The 20,124-nt window shown below is 48.3% G+C and overlaps 1 protein-coding gene across 6 annotated transcripts in view; it reads right to left on the reverse strand.

Annotated features, from left to right (window-relative positions):
- Window positions 1-20,124, reverse strand: part of LOC111835210 (pyruvate carboxylase, mitochondrial) — a 117,277-nt gene that overhangs the window by 57,987 nt on the left and 39,166 nt on the right. For all 6 annotated transcript variants that reach the window (XM_023795296.2, XM_023795270.2, XM_023795288.2 and 3 more), the window contains 2 exons: window positions 19,819-19,937; window positions 9,200-9,362 (listed from right to left, as the gene is read on the reverse strand). In XM_023795296.2, coding sequence (XP_023651064.2) covers window positions 9,200-9,362; window positions 19,819-19,937 — 282 coding nt within the window. The remainder of the gene's footprint in view (window positions 1-9,199; window positions 9,363-19,818; window positions 19,938-20,124) is intronic.

Raw genomic sequence — 20,124 nt, forward strand, 5'->3', positions numbered from 1 at the left:
AAACCTGCTGTTACCACACCAGTACCCCCTCTTTCTGTGACATCGCCAACTGATTCCTTATTCGTCAGGTTCACGCATACAGAGGTGACTGAACATGCTGTTATTTTTACCAACAGACAGCTGAAGTTAGAGTATGTTTGGGGCAAAGCACAACATGTAGACCATCTCCCCGTAGATTTCTAATGTATAAGACGTTTATGATGAGGACACAGTAAGTACAAGAGAATTTTACATTTCTATACTGTACATATAGAAATATGCAGATCACTAATACGATACTATTACTAAAGCATCTCAAATTGATTAAACATTTTCATTTCTTTTAATATTCTGTTGTTAAACTCTATTTGTAATTTCCTCCCAATGTGTTTATGACACACTTTTAATATTCTCTGTATGAGTATAAATATAGTTTGCTCTTTTAATTACAATTTTAATTAACTGTTTGAAGTTAACCATTATGCAAATTATGTATTGCTTTTTGTTAAACAGCAACTTACTAATAAATGAAATGCTGCATTGGAAATGTCGCTTCATGTTACCTATAATTTGTTAATGACATAACATAATGGGACGCACACATACATTTGTAACGTGTAATGAATGCTTTATGAAATCAGAGGTAAGTACACAAAGCATATGAAATTGTACACAAAACCCTCCCCTTCCTGTTGATGGAAATAATTATGCTAGACTGTGAATTGACATTACCAAACATCATATAGTAATTAAATCCATAACAATATGCCACTGGCTCCTCTAATGGAGACGCCACATCCCTGACCATCCTGTGCCATGCAGAGATTTTTGAGGTACTCAACTGTCAAAATAGGGGCACTTTCAATCGCTCAGGCAAAATGGGTGGATACTCAGGCACCCTCAGCTCCTCTCACACATGCCTGTCTCTGAGCACCACATCCCTGATCTCCCACAATCCTGTGCATCCGCACCACTGACCTTTCACATCCCTGATATCCCACATCCCTGAGCATCCACATCCCTGGCCATTCACAAACATATCTATTCACATCCCAGATCTCCTTTCTACATACACTGCCTTCACTGTGCCCCCCCCCCATAATCACCTGCCCAGTGCTACACACTTAACCATTCATAAACACCCTTTTCACCCCATCATTTAGCTTTCATTTGGAAATGGGCTGTTTATATAGCAGTGAGTCTGTTTTAATCAAAAAAGTGAGATTCATAGTTTTTATTACCAAAAACGTCATCATGCTACTCTCTTAGGAAATTAATGGTTATTATAGAAGGTGGACCTATGTGGTTTCTGTAGTATTAATTGTTTATGTCTGGAACAAGGAAATATGCAAAAACAGAGATTATCAGAGGCATTAAAGATTCCCTCAAAAAGCCTGTCAGGAGGAAGTGAAGTGATACCGAGAGCCATACTGCAGAATTACTGACTGGGAGGAAAGAGCCAATGGGCTTTGAAAATAGTGGGAATTAACCCAAATTAAAGGGTGCGGCTATGCAGGACTCAATGGAGTCAGTCCGGACATGGGAGAGAATGGACAGGCACCAGATTGGGGGGGGATGACAGGAAAGGGGAAAACAATAACATAAGAGGAAGTGCAAGAAACTGAGAACAGGAGGGTGGGGCACAGATATCCAGAGAGAATGACAGACAAACAACGAGCGAGCGAGAGAGAGAGGTGGAGGGAAGGCAAAAAATAAGGGAGATATATTGAGTGAGGAGGAAGAGTGAGAGAAACAGAAAATCTTGTTTAGAATAAATGTGTTAGAGAGACGGAGGGAGGCTGAAGGGATGGGAGAGAGAAATGAGCAGTGACACGTCGGGTAAGAGGAGGAGATGAGGGGAGGAAGGAAGGAGCGCAAGAGATTCTCAGATTAAAAAAACAGAATGAAAAAACGAATCGGCAGGACAAAGGAAAAGAAGAAAAGGGCTAAGAGAAAGAGAAGGAAGAAAGAGGAGAGAACGTGGTCACAGACGTCAGAAAAACAGGCCAGGCAAAAATATACAGACTGGAGGGGAAGAAAAAAAAAAAAAAAAAAAACAGAATGAGGAAGGAGGAGAAGGAGGAGAAGGAGGCGTGGGGGGGGGGGTTAAAGCAGGAGGCAGGGAGGGGGATGAAGCTGTTCATTACCAGGATGGAGTGCCATTGCTGCAGGAGGTGGTGAATTACAGCTCTGACACAGGGGGGTGAAGGAGGACAAAAGGAGGGGAGAGAATGTGAGGAGGAGAGAGGAGGCACTGGGCATTTCAGCACATCAGCAAATAAAAGATTTCCAACTTATCTGGGCAAACAAACAAAGTTCTTGGTTCAGGGAAGATGTGAGATGACAGCCGTAACCCCTACCCAGCCCTAACCTTAACCGTAACCAAACATTTTTAGTTTTTTCCACTGCATTCACAGATCTTTGTGGGGCCAATGTAATATAAACATAATGCACCCACACGCACAGAATAAATCGTTGACCAATCACAGTTAGAGGAGGGTGGGGAACCACCTGCATCTGCGAGATACAATGAGGGAACAAACATGTCTCCCTTCCAAGGAGCGTGGCTCATTTTCTCGCATAATTACTACTGAAACTTGAGAGCCCAGACTCCATCATTCTAGCCCACTCCCCCCAAACCCCCTCATCAGGGTCCCTAGGCTTGTGACAGGCGGTCAATGACGGGGAGCAGAGAGTGACACAGTGAAACTCCCAGCATCCATCGTCCTAATCTGTGCCGACAAGGCAGTGTAGACGCTGGCGGGAGATGTAAACAAGCAGATAAATATCGAATTTAAGACCCTCCATCTTCATCGTGGCGCATCTGAGGCCTGAGTGCCAAAAGTGAAAAATGGGGAAAGGAGTGTGAATGAGTAACGGAATGAATGACGGGAAAACTGGGAGAGGGGGGAGCTCAGAGATGGGGGGCCTGGAACAGGGAGAGATCGGCAGGGGTAGAGATCAGAGTGATGAGAGATCAGAAAGGGGAGAAATCGGACAGGGGGAGGGGAGAGGTCGGATGGGGGGGGAGGGGAGAGGTCGGATGGGGGAGAGAGTGGGGTGAGGAGAGAATGGAGTGGAGTGATATCAGAACGGGGGAGACTTGGAACTTGGAGAGTTTGGAGGAGAGAGATCAGAGGGGAGAGATCAGAAAAGGGATAGAACAGAATGGAGGGGGGAGTCATTGAGTGGGGAATGATAGGAGAGGCGAGGGTAGTGATCTGAGAGGCGAGGGGAGTGATCGGAGAGGCGAGGGGAGTGATCGGAGAGGGGAGTGTAGTGATCGGAGAGGCGAGTAATCGGATTGGGGAGGGAATGGAGACGGAGCCTGAATGCCGATATGCTAGGATGACACCAGTCACTAGTCAGAACAAAACATTTTGCTCTACCTGAGATGGTAGGGGGGGGGGGGGGAGCGGGCCATCCAAATCTGAGACAGGAGATGCCACTCTGCTTGTAAGACACTTCTGTCCCACACACAGACACAGGCGCTTGCATCACACTGCACACGCACTCACACACGTACACCCCCTCCCAGGGAGTTAAACTCCCCCCACGCACCCCTACCCAGACGCAGAAACATCATCCCGACTCCAAAATCCTGATGCTTCACTGTCTCAAAGTCCAGCTTATTGGCATTACGATTAATGGGTGTTGGGTGGGGTGGGGCACAGCAGCTTGAAGGATAATGTGACCCCGACAGATGGGGGAGGGGAATCTCCCCCCGGAACAGTCTCGCTAGGACGGCAAGCTATCTGGCGAAGGCGGCTAACAGGTGTTTTGGAGGTACTTTTACGTGCTGGTAATTACAGTGAGGTGAGATACATCAGGATAACAGCAATTCAGGGAGGCAGCACCTGCAGGGGGTGTGGGCGCAGAGCGTTTGCTGAATGCGATTCCCTTTTTTGGGAGGGGGGGGGGGGGTGATGAATACTGATGGTATGTTGCAGTACGTGTTGCAGCCTGTGTTTGCGGGTGGTCAGCCTTGCCTGCTGCCCCCTCCCTCACACTTTCTCCATAACGGGCTGTACAGTGGCCTCCGGCTGTTCCTGTCCCGCAGTTGTACCTTAGAGCATCATTTCCCAGCCCAGTCCCTGGGGACCCCCAGATGGTCCACAGCTCCCTGCCAAAACTGTGGGCTGCTGGGGGTCCCTAAGGACCGGCTTGGGAATCACTGCCTTAGAGTGACTATCGACTGAGAGGGCAATATTCCAACTGTATACCCAGCAGGGTGCAGACAGAGCAATCAACTCGGGACAAATGCAGCCGGGGGCTCAACGGCCCCACCAGCAGAGCCTGCCATTGAGTCCTCGACCCCCCCCCCCCCCTGCAAGCAGACTGCTATAACAAGGGACGGGAGGGCTGATCCCGAGACAGACCAGCATGCTTGCATATCTTAGCCAGGGTGACGCTTTTATATGCAGTGATTTACAGTCATTAGCCATTTAATGCCTGGATGCAGTTCAGGTTAAGGTTCCTGGCGGAGGTGACCACATAGGGGGGGGGCGACCAGAAAACCTCGCCCGCCACCCGCTGTGCTCCTCTGCCTTATTTACAAAGGAGGACAGATGCAGTGCCTTTAATGACACATCCACACCAGCAGGAGGCGGTGCCAAACCAGGTAGGGTGGCCCGGGGGAGGCGGCCATGCTGCTGCTCAGAGGCGAGCTGTGGATGACTGTCACCCAGCCTGGTGACGGGGAACGATCCCTGCCAGCTTGGGCGGGGAGCCACCGGTGCTGGGGGGCATCAGTCTGGTTTTCATTGCAGGTGGCAAATGGACGACCCCACTGGGAGGGAAACTGTCACAGCCCCCTCAGGTCAAAGGTTTTAGGGAGTCCCCTGGTGGGCGGTCTGACCATGACATAACAAAACCCCTGTCAGCTGGGGTTCGGGGGGGGTCATATTAAGGCCCCCTGTCCCAGGCCCCTGACCTCTTATGAGGAGGTTCCAGGACACCCCCCCCCCCACACCCCCCACAAATCCACCTCAATGCGAGTCCTGCTTTTAGGATTACAAAAGCCCCCCCACATACACAGGGACACGGCTAAGCCGTCCAAGGACGCTGCACAGCGGCTCCCACTCCGGCGTCTTCTGGCCTGTGACAAATCATTTTCGGTCAATATTCCAAAAGCAAGATAATGGTGCAGAAGTCCAGCCGTTTATCTCAGCTGTGACAGGGACGCGCCTGGCGGGACTGCAGCCTCGCCGGCCCGCAATGAGCCGCGCCCACCACATGCGTGCCGTGCTGCTGCCCGCGCCCTGTGCCTCTGTGACCGTACAATTAGCCTGCTTTTTGGGCAGCGCGAGCCCAGGACACGGCCAGCTCAGGCTGATTTTATATGCATCTCACACCGCAACGGTAAAAAAGTGCTTTGGCTCCTTCAAGTTCGAGATTATTTGCAGCTGTTTTTTAATGGCGGGGGGGGGGGGCAGGGTGTCACTGCGAAATCAGGCAGGAGGGCAGCATTTTTAACTGCATGCACCCTCTAGTAACTTTCTTTTCACCAACTGAACAGCAGGGGGCAGTGTGTGGCTCAGCGGGCCAGGCTCCGGTGCCTGTAATGTTGGAAGAGTGATGGTAAGTCAGAAATCTTTCATTTGCCATTTGCACTAGTACACTGGAATTCTTGCCTTCACCTACCCCATCTTGATCTCCATAGCTTGGGGTTACAGCACAGGGTCAGCCAACGTGTGGCACCCTTGGAGCTGGGGCTGAAGAACTTTGCTCAAAGGTCCACGGACATGTAACTGTTCTGCGGAGGCTGGGGCTCAAACCAGCAACCTTCTGATCACAGACAGAGGCTTAGCCCGATGAGCCACTCACCAAGTGACATCAGTATCGGGCCCTTGAGCGAGGCCCTTAACCCCCAATTGCTCCAAGGACTGTCTGACCCTAATTAAAATAAACATTGCTTTGGATAAAAGTGGCTGATAAACAGGTTTAATGTAAACCTCAGAGTCAGAGCTCTGATTCGGCTTCTTGACGGTAAATCCAAGTCGGCCCGGTCCATCCCGCTTGTAGCTCACACACACACACACACACACACGATAGGCTTAAGCTGGCCACTGTGTTGGTGAGGGAGGACAGTGGGGTTGGCGTACACTTTAAAAAAAGAAGAAAATACTGTGCTAAGCCCCCGCCCCCAGTCCGCTCAGGCTGTTCTCTACCCCCCCGCCAATCGCCCGCAATGTTTCATTCCCACCGTCCCCATGGGCACCTTGGCACAGATCCTGCATGGCGGCCCCCGTTTACCCCTCCCATCCTCCCAGAGGCCAGGCCGCTGATCGCCCCATCCACGTCCATGCAGCGCCTTAATCCCCCAGACCGTCACATCTCACTCCCCATCGCCCCTTGCCCTTCCTCTCCCCCCCATGAAGATGATATCAGAGAGCAACCCCTTGCTCTTTTCCTCTCACCACCACAGGCTGCCCCCCCCCACCTTGTCTGCTGTATCAAAATCAGACAGCACGACCCCCTCCCTTAGCCCTTCCTGCTCCCCACCCTGCTCTCCAGGAGGCTGTCCATCCATCCATATTCAGCTCTTTATCTCCCCTTTCATTCCCGGCTTATCTCCTCCTCTAAAACGGAGATCCGAGCATGTCTCCTGGGGGGGAGATTGGGGAATGGGCTGGGGAGGGGGGGCGTGCTCTCACCGCAAAGGGTGTTCGCTCCACAAGACGACACAGGAACCGTTTTCCCAGCACCCCTCTGAAAGCACTGACCCCTCGAGTGCAGCCCATCCATGACTTATTCATCAGACACACGCCATTGACCCCCAGAACCTTCTGTCAGTGTGCATTGCTCATTTTATGCTGCTCGCAATCTCTTTTTTTAACCCCTGAACCGAGCAGAATAAGCAGCAGAACTACAGGTATAGATGTGTGGGGGGGAGGAACATTGTCCCAGTCAACTTCAGAGTCCATAAAAGGTGAGCCATTCAGAAATGTAGCTTTGGGGGGGTAGCCGTTAACACTCCATTTAACTACCATTGTATATTTATTAGAATGCAGAAAATGGGCTCCCTTTCAACGCTAAAACCTCTAGATAAGACTTACAACTCAAATAATGACAATGAACTAAGACCCACCACAAACCAGCACACTCTGCAAGGCTGGATTCAGGCTCTAAACTTTCTATAGTGTACAGGATTCAACACTGAACAGATGATTATTAGCTAGCAAAAGAGCATCAGATGTTGGTTATGTTTGTGTGTGTAGACATTAGACACCCAGTGGCCACTTTGTTAGGTACATTGAACCAGTAGTAGAACCCATTTTTGCCTACAGAATTGCTTCAAGGGTTGACAAGCTGCGTTCTCAGATAAGATATCCTGCACATCTGTTTTTTTCCCCTCATTTTTATTTTGCCCAATAGGAGCCAAGTCCAAATGGTATCTTGACTGATTATCTTTTCTGACGTGAAGTTCTAACGATGCTGTATTTAGCTCCTGCTCCAATACTAACTTACTAGTCTAATGTAATCAAATGGAAACTCAGCCTAGCAGCACCTCTGCTTTTCCTAGTTGGCTGTAAGCTTGTGATACACAGTTGACCCTTCTGCATTGCCACTTTCCTCATTGCGGTTTCAATATATATCAACGGGTCAGCATATGAAATTAAATGGGAATTTACTGAGTGTTCGGGAGTTTTACGAAAGCTGCAGACGACACATGAAAACCATAAACGCACACAAATATATGTACAGTGCTGGTTTGTGGGACACTAAGCGCATTTACAGCAGCCTCAAACGTGACATCTCGCAGTGATCTTTGTATCCCGTGATTCTTGTATCTTTTCACTTCACTTTACGTGTTTTTTCCAACTGTGGGGGGCCTGTGCCCTTAATCCCCACAGTGTGGAAGGGTCAACTGTATTATCTACCTTACTTATACATTGCTTTGGAAAAGAGCATTTGCTACATAAATAAATGCAAATGTAAAATGTACTGCGCTGTTATTCCTGCACTTGTGATCTTCCTGCTAACTTTAGCAGCCAGCCTGGTCATTTTCTTCAGATGTTCTCATTACTAAGGTGCTTTCGCCCACAGAATTGCCGCTGGTTGCCGCTTTATTTATCACACCATCCTCTGTAAACTCTGGACACCAAAGTATACAAAAAGCATAGGAAGGTGGCTGGAACCATCAAATCTAGCACCCCAAAGTCACACCATATTCGAAATTGCTAACATCTTAGCTGCTCAAATCCTTAAGCGAACAGCGACCAAAACCATTGACCCTGCTCGTGTTTCGGCCGCAGGCACCTGATTGGCCATTAGGAGGATGTTTGCGTTAGCAAGCAGGTGGCAAATACTTAACTGGCCGCTGAGAGTGTGTGTGCATGTCTGTATTATACATGAATATACTGTATACATACATACATACATACATACATACATACATACATACATATATATAATATCAGGCAACTGTAAGTGAAGGTTGTTGACATGTAGATGTCAGAGACAGGGTGAGAAGGAAAGATGGAGAGAAAGTGTGGGTGTTGCTGTCAGGTCATCAGCAAGCTACTTCAAAGTCAGACGCTCCTCTGCTGGTGTGATCAGGAGATAACAGTGCAGAGAGAAGCTGGGTGCCAAGGGGGGGGGCGGGGCAGACGCCGGCCCGGAAGATAGTGTTTCAGCACATTAGACAGATCGCCCGATATGTCGTTAAGCAGGCGAGCCGCAGTGATGCCTTATGGCAAAACTCGTGTCGGCCTGAAGGATAACTGCCCCTGCATTTCTGTAGGTCGTCTGCGGCCGCGGTCGCCATGCCAACGGGACAGGCATCGCGATTCAATTAGTGATCCTGAACAGGGTCCCAATAGATTCCTCTCTCAATGGAAGTGTAAAGGGGAGGAAAAAAAAATCAAACCGCAATTTATTAAAAATAAATAAAATTCTAACAAACTGCCATTTTATTTTTTAATTTTGTGAAGTGGAATGCAGTTATTTTTTTTAATGCTGTCACTTCTTTCTTGTGAATTCACAGACTAGTTTGGCATGTGTTCTGAATACCTGGTTAATTATTTGCCCAAATAAAGGAGGTGTCAAAATGGAAAAAATTGAAGGGATAGAGGTAGGTAGAAGAACAGAACAGGCGAGAACAGAACAAAGGAAGATAAACACTAAACATTGTGCTCTGGAGGCTGAGCTTGAGGGACAGGCGGAACAGGAGGGATGCCAACTCATGGGGCGTGGGGGGTTCGGGGGCATGGCATACCTCCAAGCGGCCTGTGTCAGGCTGGAAGCCGCGGGCTGGGTCTTCGGTGGTCACTCGGCACTGGATGGCACAGCCATTGATGCGGATCTTGTCCTGCTTGAGGCCCAACTCCGGCAAGCTCTGGCCCTCGCACACCCGCAGCTGGGCGTGTACCAGATCCACACTGTGACATGGGGAGGGAAAGCAGTGGGTGGGCGTGCATCACCATGCGTACGCCATTCACAGCCAGCTCACCGTGGGATGGCACATTCTGGCAGCAAACACACTGACAAGGCGCCAAGGCTTGGAGCGAGGGTCACTGATGCAGAAATACCCTGAGCAAAGGGGAGAGGCCATTAACACTAGGCAAAGTATGTACAGTGGGGTTGAATGTTGACAGTGAGGGGCGGGGCCTGTGAGGGGTGGGGACTGAACGGGGCGGGGCCACCTTGGCGGAAATGGAAGACTCGCAAGTGCTTTCATGCATATCTCAGTAAGAAAGCTTGGCTAACACCCAAAAAGGTGCATGCGGTGACGTGTCCGGGGGGGGGATGCATGCATAAACAATCCCAACTGCGAGCAGAGCATGAATCATAGAGGGCTGAGAGATGCCGCCTCCCTCCCTCCGTGGCATCAGCACCCTCCTCCCCTGCCACCGTAATAAAAGAGCCGCCGTGTTTCTGGAGCGCGGTGCTCGCACCGGCTTGCCAAAGCCATTTAGCTGGAAAGTCCCCCTTAATGATCAGCTACGCCTTTCATGACAAGCAAAAACGCCGACGTCTCGCTCTGCTCCGCTAGCATTCGCCAGCATACAATGATTCTCTTCATTAGATGCTCCCGGGGGGGGGGGGGGGGGGATCAAAATGGCACAGAGCCCGGAGTTATTTACCGACTGAATAGGGGAACCTGAATGTGTGCGTCAGACGATGAGTGAGAATGCTGCAAACAGAAAGTTCCGGAAGCACCATTAGATTCCCGCCGTTAGACAAAGACAAATATTTTATGTCAAACCACTATAAGTACTGTTTAAACATTGGCGGTAGTGTGTATGCATGTATTTGATATATGCGCGTGAGTTTCCAGTGCAACCGTCCGGAAATATCTCGCAGGCAGCCCAAAATCAAATTATTCCTTATCTGAGACGCGAAGCCCCTCGAACAAATCAGGAAGCTAGAGCAATGTGCATTTGTGCATGGCAGGGAGCCTGGGGGCCTTGGGAGGGGGCTATGAGGTCCGTCTGTGGGGCGGGGGGAGGGGTTGAGTTATGTTTGCATTAATAATTGATAGGCCGAGGCGTCTGTAGGTGTCTAGGAACCACAGAGTCGCACGCAAGCGGCCGCCAACACAGCGAGGGTGACACTGCACACAACCTCGTTAAGTAATCTGCATACTTGATTACACGACCTCAGCAGGAGCATCTTCAGAGTCACGCATGAATCAAGGCGATGCCTCATTCACACAGAACACCCCCCCCCACAAACATAACTGTACATCACCTTGCCGCCCCCCCCCCCCCACAGTCCCTCGACTTCAGTTTTCTATTTTCGAATGCTGGATCCTTAATTAATTTTTGCTTCAGTTGTTTACAGCAGGAGAGACTGAGGGAAGGGAAATGGAGTGAGGGAGACAACGTCCAGCAGGCGAGAGCGGGGTGCAGAGAAACAGACAAGCAAGAAAGACAGGTAGGCGTGACTGTACAACAATGCAGGAAAACCTTATGATGAGAGGATAAAAGGAGGGATTTAAAAAAGAGCCATGAAAGTGAACAAAATCTGTATGAAAAAAATTCATTATAAGTCATTCATTATACTGTATGAAACAACCTGTAATATCACTTAATACACATTACAGCAGGCCTGGGCAATTAGTTTATGTGGAAGACCAAATCTGAACTACACTGTCAACAGGGGCCATTTTTATTCATTATTTTCATGTCCTATAAAAAGTACAATAATACACTTGTTAGATTTTACTATAAAAACACTACACTACACTATACTATACACACACACACACACACACACACACACACACACACACACACACACACTTATTAATCCAACGAGACTACTGGGCAAAAGTCTGTTCGTCTTCATAAACAGAAAACTTTCATGTTTTTTAACGATCACGTAAGCCAGTAAAGATAGCCAGCTTCTGCCCTGCATTCGAGTAAATAACTGTCTAAATTAAACAGTTAGCACCAATGTGCAAAACCATCCATAACAGAAGCACAGCTGGCAATTTCAAACACATGGCAGTTCAGATTGAGGCCAGGGGACCTTAAGGAAGGGGTGAAGAATGTCCTCTCGTATTTCACCCCCAAATAAGATCAGCTTAGTGAAATCCTCCACTCCGGCACAGAAGACGGCCAATCCTACCAGGCTGATGCAGGTTTACACCAGTCTCTCAAAGGTCTGGCTGGAAAAGGGGTCAGTGCCACTAAGCTCTCGAGGTTTAATCAGGTATTGAACATCACAGCCTCCACAAGACATCCAAGCTTCTTGCCCTTAACTTTGACTCAAACATTTTTAGATTTTTTTTTGTCCAGTTATTAACTCATTTTCAAAGCAGATGTTCCAACTAAGAACGTCATTCGTAGGAGTTTTACTTGCACAATAAAAAGTTCTAAGGACAGAAGAAACAATGATTGGTTCAGAGAGATAACCAATCAGATTGTAGACGAGGTGAGTCCAAGTAACTAGAAGAGGCAGGACCAAGACATCTGAATGGTTGGAACCATCTCCTCTATAATCTGATTGGTTGGAACCATCTCCTCTATAATCTGATTGGTTATCTCCCTGAACCAATCATTTTTCCTTCTGCCCTCAGAACATTTTTGTGCAAGTAAAACTCCCACGAGCTAGAACGCCTTGAGGTCACAAGCGTCATTTGCCATCGGCTGTTTTGATACTATTTGCAATCCTGAAAAAGAGGGGAGACCTTTACTATCTGTAATGTTATCTTCCCAGGGAATGTTTAGTGCTATGGGTTTAATATCAGATTGGGGTGCTTAATCTTTTCTGTGCCGTCGACCAATTTGACAGGCTGGCAGAGCATATGGACACCTTCTCATAATAATGAAATAGCTATGGAGAAGAGACCACTCCATATTTTTTTAAATCTGCATTTCTATTTCTATGGCAGCCATACCACCAGCAGTATTTCTTGAAATCCAACACCTGACTCATTAGGTGATTAGCTGAACCATACATCACCAAACCAGGATATATTTGGTAGCTACTGCTATGATTTGCACTATTGTACTAGGACCAAATGGATCTTATAAAAAAAAACATTCCCATAATAAATTTAAAATATTTTTCATCAAGAATCATTATATGCTACTACCACTGACCATGCCAAAGATGGCAATATCTAAGGTTTTGAGTGAGGAGAAAGTGGCTATTCTGCTTTTTCTGCTGCAAGAAGATAGCCAAGACAGCAGTACACAAAAACAATGTGAAGGAGAGACTGCACACAACGAAACACCAGCAAAGCCAACGGTGGAAGTGACTTTCTAACGTCAGGGATGACCGCCAACTCATCCGACAGTGCCTCTTTGATCGAAGGACATCGAGTGACCTTCAAAAAGAATGGACAACTAGAAGTGGTGTCCAGAGCACAGTGAGGATGGTTTGAAACGGGCTCCTGCTTTTCTGAGGCATTTTAGACCTCCTTCAAGAAGCCCATCATCAGTGAGAAGCAGAGGATAACCCAGGCTGGGGGGGGGGGGGGTTACAAAAGGCAATCATCTCTGATGAGTCTAATTTTCAGCTGTGACCAACACCTGCCCAATATGCCCAAGAAAAAATGCACTGTGAAAGTACAGTCTTACTGTGAAGTTTACAGGTAAATCTTAATGGTTCATAATTCTACTATAAAGTTTACTGTTCATCCCTGAACTTTTCACTGCAAACTCTTGTTTTACTTTGAAGTTCATGATCACCTCTTCTGGTGTTTAATAATTTTGACAGTGAAGTTTACAGTTGACTGTAGGTTTCACAGTAGGACCATGAAAAGTGTACAAATTCACTGTAAATTCGAACTGTAAGAGCACATAGTAAAACTATCAAACAAGTTAATAGTTTTACTATGAAATTTCACAGTGCATTTTTTCCTGGGTGATGGATAGACAGAGACCACAAGAGGCCTACATGCCCCAGTGCCTGTGAAATTTGACATCACTAGTAATCTGGGGATGAATCAGCAATACTGGAATCCAAAAGATTTGTCTCTGTGAAGGACACGTGACTCAAACAACATATAAGGTTGTCCTGGAAGGACACTTGCTTCCATCTGCTCAGACAATGTTCTCCTACCCTGTTGACTGTCTTTTCTAAGTTTTCCAAGTGTCCCCGTCACTGCACTAGGGCACTGGATTCCACACTGATCACAGGGTGGACTAACCCGTTGGACACACCAACACCTCTCCCACAGCAACCCAGCTTTCTCAGCTGGTCTCCCATCCACAGCCCCCCCCACCAAGGTTAAGACCTCCTGGAGTACACCCAAGGGTATAACTTTGGGTTGAGCAGGGGGGGTTGAGGTCTCCACCCATTTAAGGGGGTCCATGGGGTTGTACTGACTGGTTTTGATTATTTGTGGGGTTACAACCCCCCCCCCCTCCATAATTTATGGCCATGCTTAGATCTACAAAAAAGTTAGTAGAAAATGCTCATTAAGCTACTTCTCACATGTTATTCTTCAAAGGCTGCACGTTATGCTTCTTTCTGTTGTTCCCTGATGACCCTAACCCTTTGCCAGTGACATGTCATCCCGACAACGGACCCTTGGAGCTGTAATGTATAATGCAAACAGAGCAGCATGCACGCTTTCACTTCGGGGTGGGGGGGGCTTCAGAGCACACCACGGAGCCTCCCCTGTCGCGACACAGGGACCGAGCAATGAGGCATCGAGAGAGGCTCGTTCAAAGAGCCGTCTGTTCCCATTATTCATCTGGGACGGCTGCCGCAGGGAGGGCACGCTTGATGGCTAATTAAAACTTCAGTCAAAAACGCACACATGGGCTTCGTTCTTCACAGGTTGTAATGAAACCAAGCTGGGGAAGCTTTTGAAGGAGCACTTATGCCGTTACCCTAGGGTTTGGGGCCGGCCCAAGGCATAAGCAACCTGAGCAGCTGCTTAGGGCCCAGCAGCCACTAGGGGGCCCCGGCCCATCTGAGCAGCATGTCAAAATGGGAAGGAAGATGACAAATGAAAACCAGGTTAATCAAATTTTGCTTAGGGTCCCGAAAAGGACTCGGCCAGCCCTGCTGGGCTGCCTAAAGGAAGGTGAACGTTTCAGAGGAACCAGGAAGCTAGCTCCAGGAAACGGCCCGTCATTCGAACACATGGTAGTTCTCACCGTCATCCGGAAACGACCCGAGAAACCTTACGGGTATCCGGAAACGGCCCGAGAAACCTTACGGGCATTCTTACGGGTATCCGGAAACGGCCCGAGAAACCTTACGGGCATTCTTACGGGTATCCGGAAACGGCCCGGGAAGCCTTACGGGCATTCTTACGGGTATCCGGAAACGGCCCGGGAAGCCTTACAGGCATTCTTACGGGTATCCGGAAACCGCCCGGGAAACCTTACGGGCATTCTTACGGGCATCCGGAAACGACCCGAGAAACCTTACGGGCATTCTTACGGGTATCCGGAAACGGCCCGGGAAGCCTTACGGGCATTCTTACGGGTATCCGGAAACGGCCCGGGAAGCCTTACAGGCATTCTTACGGGTATCCGGAAACGGCCCGGGAAGCCTTACAGGCATTCTTACGGGTATCCGGAAACCGCCCGGGAAACCTTACGGGCATTCTTACGGGCATCCGGAAACGACCCGAGAAACCTTACGGGCATTCTTACGGGTATCCGGAAACCGCCCGGGAAGCCTTACGGGCATTCTTACGGGTATCCGGAAACGACCCGAGAAACCTTACGGGCATTCTTATGGGCATCCGGAAACGACCCGAGAAACCTTACGGGCATTCTTACGGGTATCCGGAAACCGCCCGGGAAACCTTACGGGCATTCTTACGGGTATCCGGAAACCGCCCGGGAAGCCTTACAGGCATTCTTACGGGTATCCGGAAACCGCCCGGGAAACCTTACGGGCGTTCTTACGGGCATCCGGAAACCGCCCGGGAAACCTTACGGGCGTTCTTACGGGCATCCGGGAACTTATGTCCTCATACCTACATACCAATCCTTCCTGGAGACAGTCGCAGGATTCACTTTCCAAACAGCTCTGAAAGGTCAGCACTCCTTCCTCATTGAGTTTAAAAATGTCTTTATGGATTTTTTGACACCAGATGTGAATTGTGTGTCCAGTAGGTCCACTGTAGTTGCTGTACAGTCAAAACACACGCGCACGCACAAGTCTGCTTGCATCCATGCTATTAACCAGACCCACCGGCAACTGGAGTTCGGTCCGTCTACGGATAGAAGAAGTGTAAGGAGCCTGTGTGGGAGGCTATGTGACACATCATCGCATCAAGCAGCTAAAGGTCACTCCCCCGGAGATCACCGACGACCGGCACGGCTGCCCCCTGCAGCTCTGACCCTAGCTTTCTCTAAATTACAGCAGTATTAGCTGCTCGCGCTCAACCTCCCCGAATCCGAGACACTGGCAGATACAGACTTCCCAGCAGCCTGCTGGATCCGATCTTAAACAGGGGAGATGATTGCAAAGCCCACGCAGGGACAAACAGTCCCTCTCTGGTGCCCTGCTGTTGCCACAGCATCGCTGATAAAGGGTCTGGCTGTAAAAATCATCTGGGGGCTGGTTCCCCATTATCTGATGAGCAGTGTTCTTTAACTGCAATGGCTAGGCAGACGTCTCGCCTCTGTGGTACTTGGAGACCCGAGGGTCAAGTCAGGCGACTTGAGACTCCATACCACAAGGACAAGAGCCCCATATTTTAATTATATTGATAATGCACAACGGTAGCAGTGCCACGTACCTAGGAGATTATGTAACTGATCCATTACCTCCGGCAATAAATTACGAACGTAATTGCAGTTCGTGTCAGTCTAGAATTTAATTTCGGATTTATCTACATTCTTGACTGTATAATTAACGAGCGTCTCCCACTGTTTCTGGGAAAAAAAGAACAGGGGCCTGGCCCCCCAGCTGGGGGGTGACGCTTGACTCCACAGGGGGCGCCGTGAAAGTCAGGCACGTAAACACAGGTTTAAGGAGTGGGAACGAAAAAGACAGGGAGGTGGATAAGGAGAATAGGGGGAAGGGAGAGATAGGAAGTTAGAGGGGGGGGGGGGGTCAGGAACTCAATAAAGGGAACGAGAGCGGGGAGCACGCAGGCGAGGGGTGGGGGTTGCGACTCCTGTGATTGGAAGGAATAAGATGTGAATTGGAAGGAATATGTGTGAGTTTCGGGGTGGAATGGCTTCATGCAGGACATGGTCAGGGTAGCAGAATCGAGCCCTGCGCCGTGCTCCCATTGTCTCCCTCGCTCTCTCTCTCTCCGGCTTTGTCATTATCACTCTCGCTGTCGCTCTCTCTTTCCCCTCTTACTCATCCTGGTCGGCCTCTATTTTCATACATACAGAGGAATCAGCAAAACCTGCCGTATCCCCAATGACACATATACCACGCTACAGCAGGGATTTACATCCAGGTGGCTCTAAGCATCACCAACAGGAGTAGAGATTGGATATAAAATATAAGATAATGCGACCGCTGTTTTGATGCAATGTCTTGATGTACCTTACTGTAACGTTCAACAGGGTCCACACAGAGTTAGCTGTTTTTTTAATATATGAGATTAAAAAAAAAATAAAAAATCAGATTTTGGTGGAAGCTGGCTTTGGATCTTGTTCAAAGAGGCCTAGAGACTGCAGGCATGAGAATCTACAGTCCCAGGGGACCCAGCTTGCCATCACAAATTCCCATCTTCCCCCGGGCATCTGATTCTCCGTCTCCATCATCCGCAAACTCCCCTCAATCTTCCACTTGGTCCAACCCACCTCGGCCCCCCCTTTCTCTCCCTGACACGCTCTGACAGGCCGCAGAAATAAAGACGGACGGTGGCAATTTATGGGCAGTAACTCAGGGCAATTAGCCACCGTGTGCTCCTGCGAGAAGGACCGGAACATGAGGCCGAGATAATCGCACACTGATGTGCGGGAGTGAAAATCCAGCCGTCATATCGGTCAGACAAAAATAATCGCATACCTACACAAACTCAACAAATGATCCAGACTCACTCCTTTCCATTCCCCGATCAGCTCATCTAAACGCAGGGATTTGCTGGTCCAGTCCCAGCACCACATGCACGTAAGGCTCCAATAAAGTGGGGACGCTGAGATCATTATGCCTTTGCAGCTACTTCGTATCTGGTACAGTGGGAACAACCCTAAACTTACATTTTATTTCTGAGTACCGTTTTTGTAGCTCCCAGTTTTGCAGTATTTTATTTTGTTGCTGCTAAACCCAGATACATGCGAATGAGACAAATTCACCTTCTGCACTGTCCAGCTATATGATTGGGATGTCATCTCTAACCGCGGCTACACGTAGACAGAGGGAGAGAGAAACAAAGTGGGTGCAGGGAAATGTCGAGGTGAACGAGTAAACCCTCCTGTACTCTGCAGGCTCACATGAAAGTGACAGGGGCGTAAACAGGGGCAGGCCCACAGCGAACTGGGTCCAGCTGAAAGCTCATTGGCCCCTGGAGTGCCTCCTCCCCTGTCACTCACTGATTCAGAACATATCATTGGCTAATGATAAAGTTGACCTCTCTGTATGAATTATGGCCCCTCTTATGCTCCCCACCTTAAAAAATTGATCCTAGAATCGCCCCTGAAAAGTGACAGACAGATTGGTCAGATGGGAGGGAATTTAAAGAGTGGAATGAGGGATATGGAGGTTCAAGGAAAGAGATAAAGGAGAGGTAAGATACATGCTTAAAAGAGAAAGATAGGTAGGTCACAACAAGTTGAAATCGGGCACAGCACAGACGGAGGGCAGTTCTCTCCATAAAAGTGAGTCTTCAATGGCACGAGGGGAAACAAATAAATAAATCGGAGTGTAAGGGGGAGACAGCGAAGGGTAATTAGTCTAAATCGCTGGGACACACTGGCAGCCAGGTTATGCAAACATAAAAGATCAAGAGCAGAGGTATTGATCCCATCTGTACCATTTTTACCACATAATCCTTCCCATTGAGAGCAGCACGCGTTAACAATAGCTAGAGACAGTGTGCGAGAGCAATATGAAGACCATTGTCACATAAGAGAAACGGATAATGGATCCTGGATGGGTGTAATGTAGACACACAAACACACCCACACATATTTTAATAATAAGGAGTGTTAAAAAAATAAAATATGGCCATGAAATAAATACACTCATAAAATGTCTGGCTCATTCATATTTATGTAAGACTTGTGCTCCCTCCACATTTATCAGAGTAGTGTAGCCAGTTCATTCCAGCAGCTGTCTGACAGCATCAATTCGTGATGACAAGTCTTGATATTTATAATGAATTAGCCAATATCTCTATACTAACTGCGAATTGTTCTTGTGAACTTGCGTGAAAATGACAGGAGGGGGTGTGTAGCTGAGGGAAGAATAGGTGCCCCTGTAGTGGCTGTGTGTTTGTGTGTGTGTAGGGGGGGGGGGTTAATGTACTGTACATATTCCATTGTTACAATATGATAAAGACCGGTTATTTTGACCTTGTGGGGATATTTTTTCGGTCCCCACAAGGGGAAACTCAATTTTATAAAAAAATCAGTGACTGCAATCAAAATACTAAAAAGGCCAAAAGTCTTCTGTTTGGTAACCTATGGTTAAGCTTAGGGGTGGGTAGGGATTACAGTTGTCAAACCAAAGATTAGGGTTATGCCCATGGAAATAAATGAAGAGTCCCCACAAGGTTATAGATACATAATCTGTGTGTGTGTGTAGGCTGAAGTGAACACATGCATATGTATGAGTGCTTGCATTGTGTGCACAAAGGGTTCTATACAGTCTCTTTGTTTCTCTCCTCCTTCTCCAAGGCTCCGCGCCCCAAACCTCTATCTATTGCTGTCAAACTCCCTTTTGATCTCTCCCACTCTGCCTTCACATCCCCAAGCAGCAGCCATCAGTGTGATTAAGCAGCAGACCTGGCGCCCGATAGATGGAGCGTTCGAGTCCCCTTGCGCCCGTTTCCTCCTTACGCCCCCCTGCCCACCCTGAATGAAGACTATGCCACACCTGAGATCTGCAAAAGCACACAGAAAAACATTCCCAACCTGCAGGCCCACAGCAGACAGCTGCGAATTAAATTACACAGATCTGCAGCTCCACACCTGACAGCGGTGTCCTAGTTAATGCAGATATGCAGGTGTATAAGGGAAAAGGTGCATATTAGATCATCCAGATATGTGGGTGTATAACAGAAAGGGGTACAGTAGACTATGCAGATATGTGGGTGTATAACAGAAAGGGGTACAGTAGACTATGCAGATATGTGGGTGTATAACAGAAAGGGGTACAGTAGACTATGCAGATATGTGGGTGTATAACAGAAAGGGGTACAGTAGACTATGCATATATGCAGGTGTATGACAGATATGCAGGTTAATATATTCTGATTGGTATAACCAGATACAGGCTTGGTGAACTCACTCTGTAATTTCCTCAGTGACGGTGTGCTCCACTTGCAGGCGGGAGTTGACCTCGATGAAGTAGTGCTTCCCATGTTTATCCAACAAGAACTCCACAGTCCCTGCATTCTCATAGCCAACCTGCAGGTTACAGGTCAAACAGTAGGGGGCATCAGCACTGAATCTACACAAGACCACCTTCAGCCCCACCCAGTTCAGCCTCCTCTATATCCCACAGGTGCAACACAAATGGTGCAGCTTCAGGATGCCACACCTTAACCGAAAGAACATGGCTGGTGACTAAAGAGCTACATACGACTCTTATAGG

Source organism: Paramormyrops kingsleyae, chromosome 10 (assembly GCF_048594095.1).
Source record: "Paramormyrops kingsleyae isolate MSU_618 chromosome 10, PKINGS_0.4, whole genome shotgun sequence".
NCBI lineage: Eukaryota > Metazoa > Chordata > Actinopteri > Osteoglossiformes > Mormyridae > Paramormyrops > Paramormyrops kingsleyae.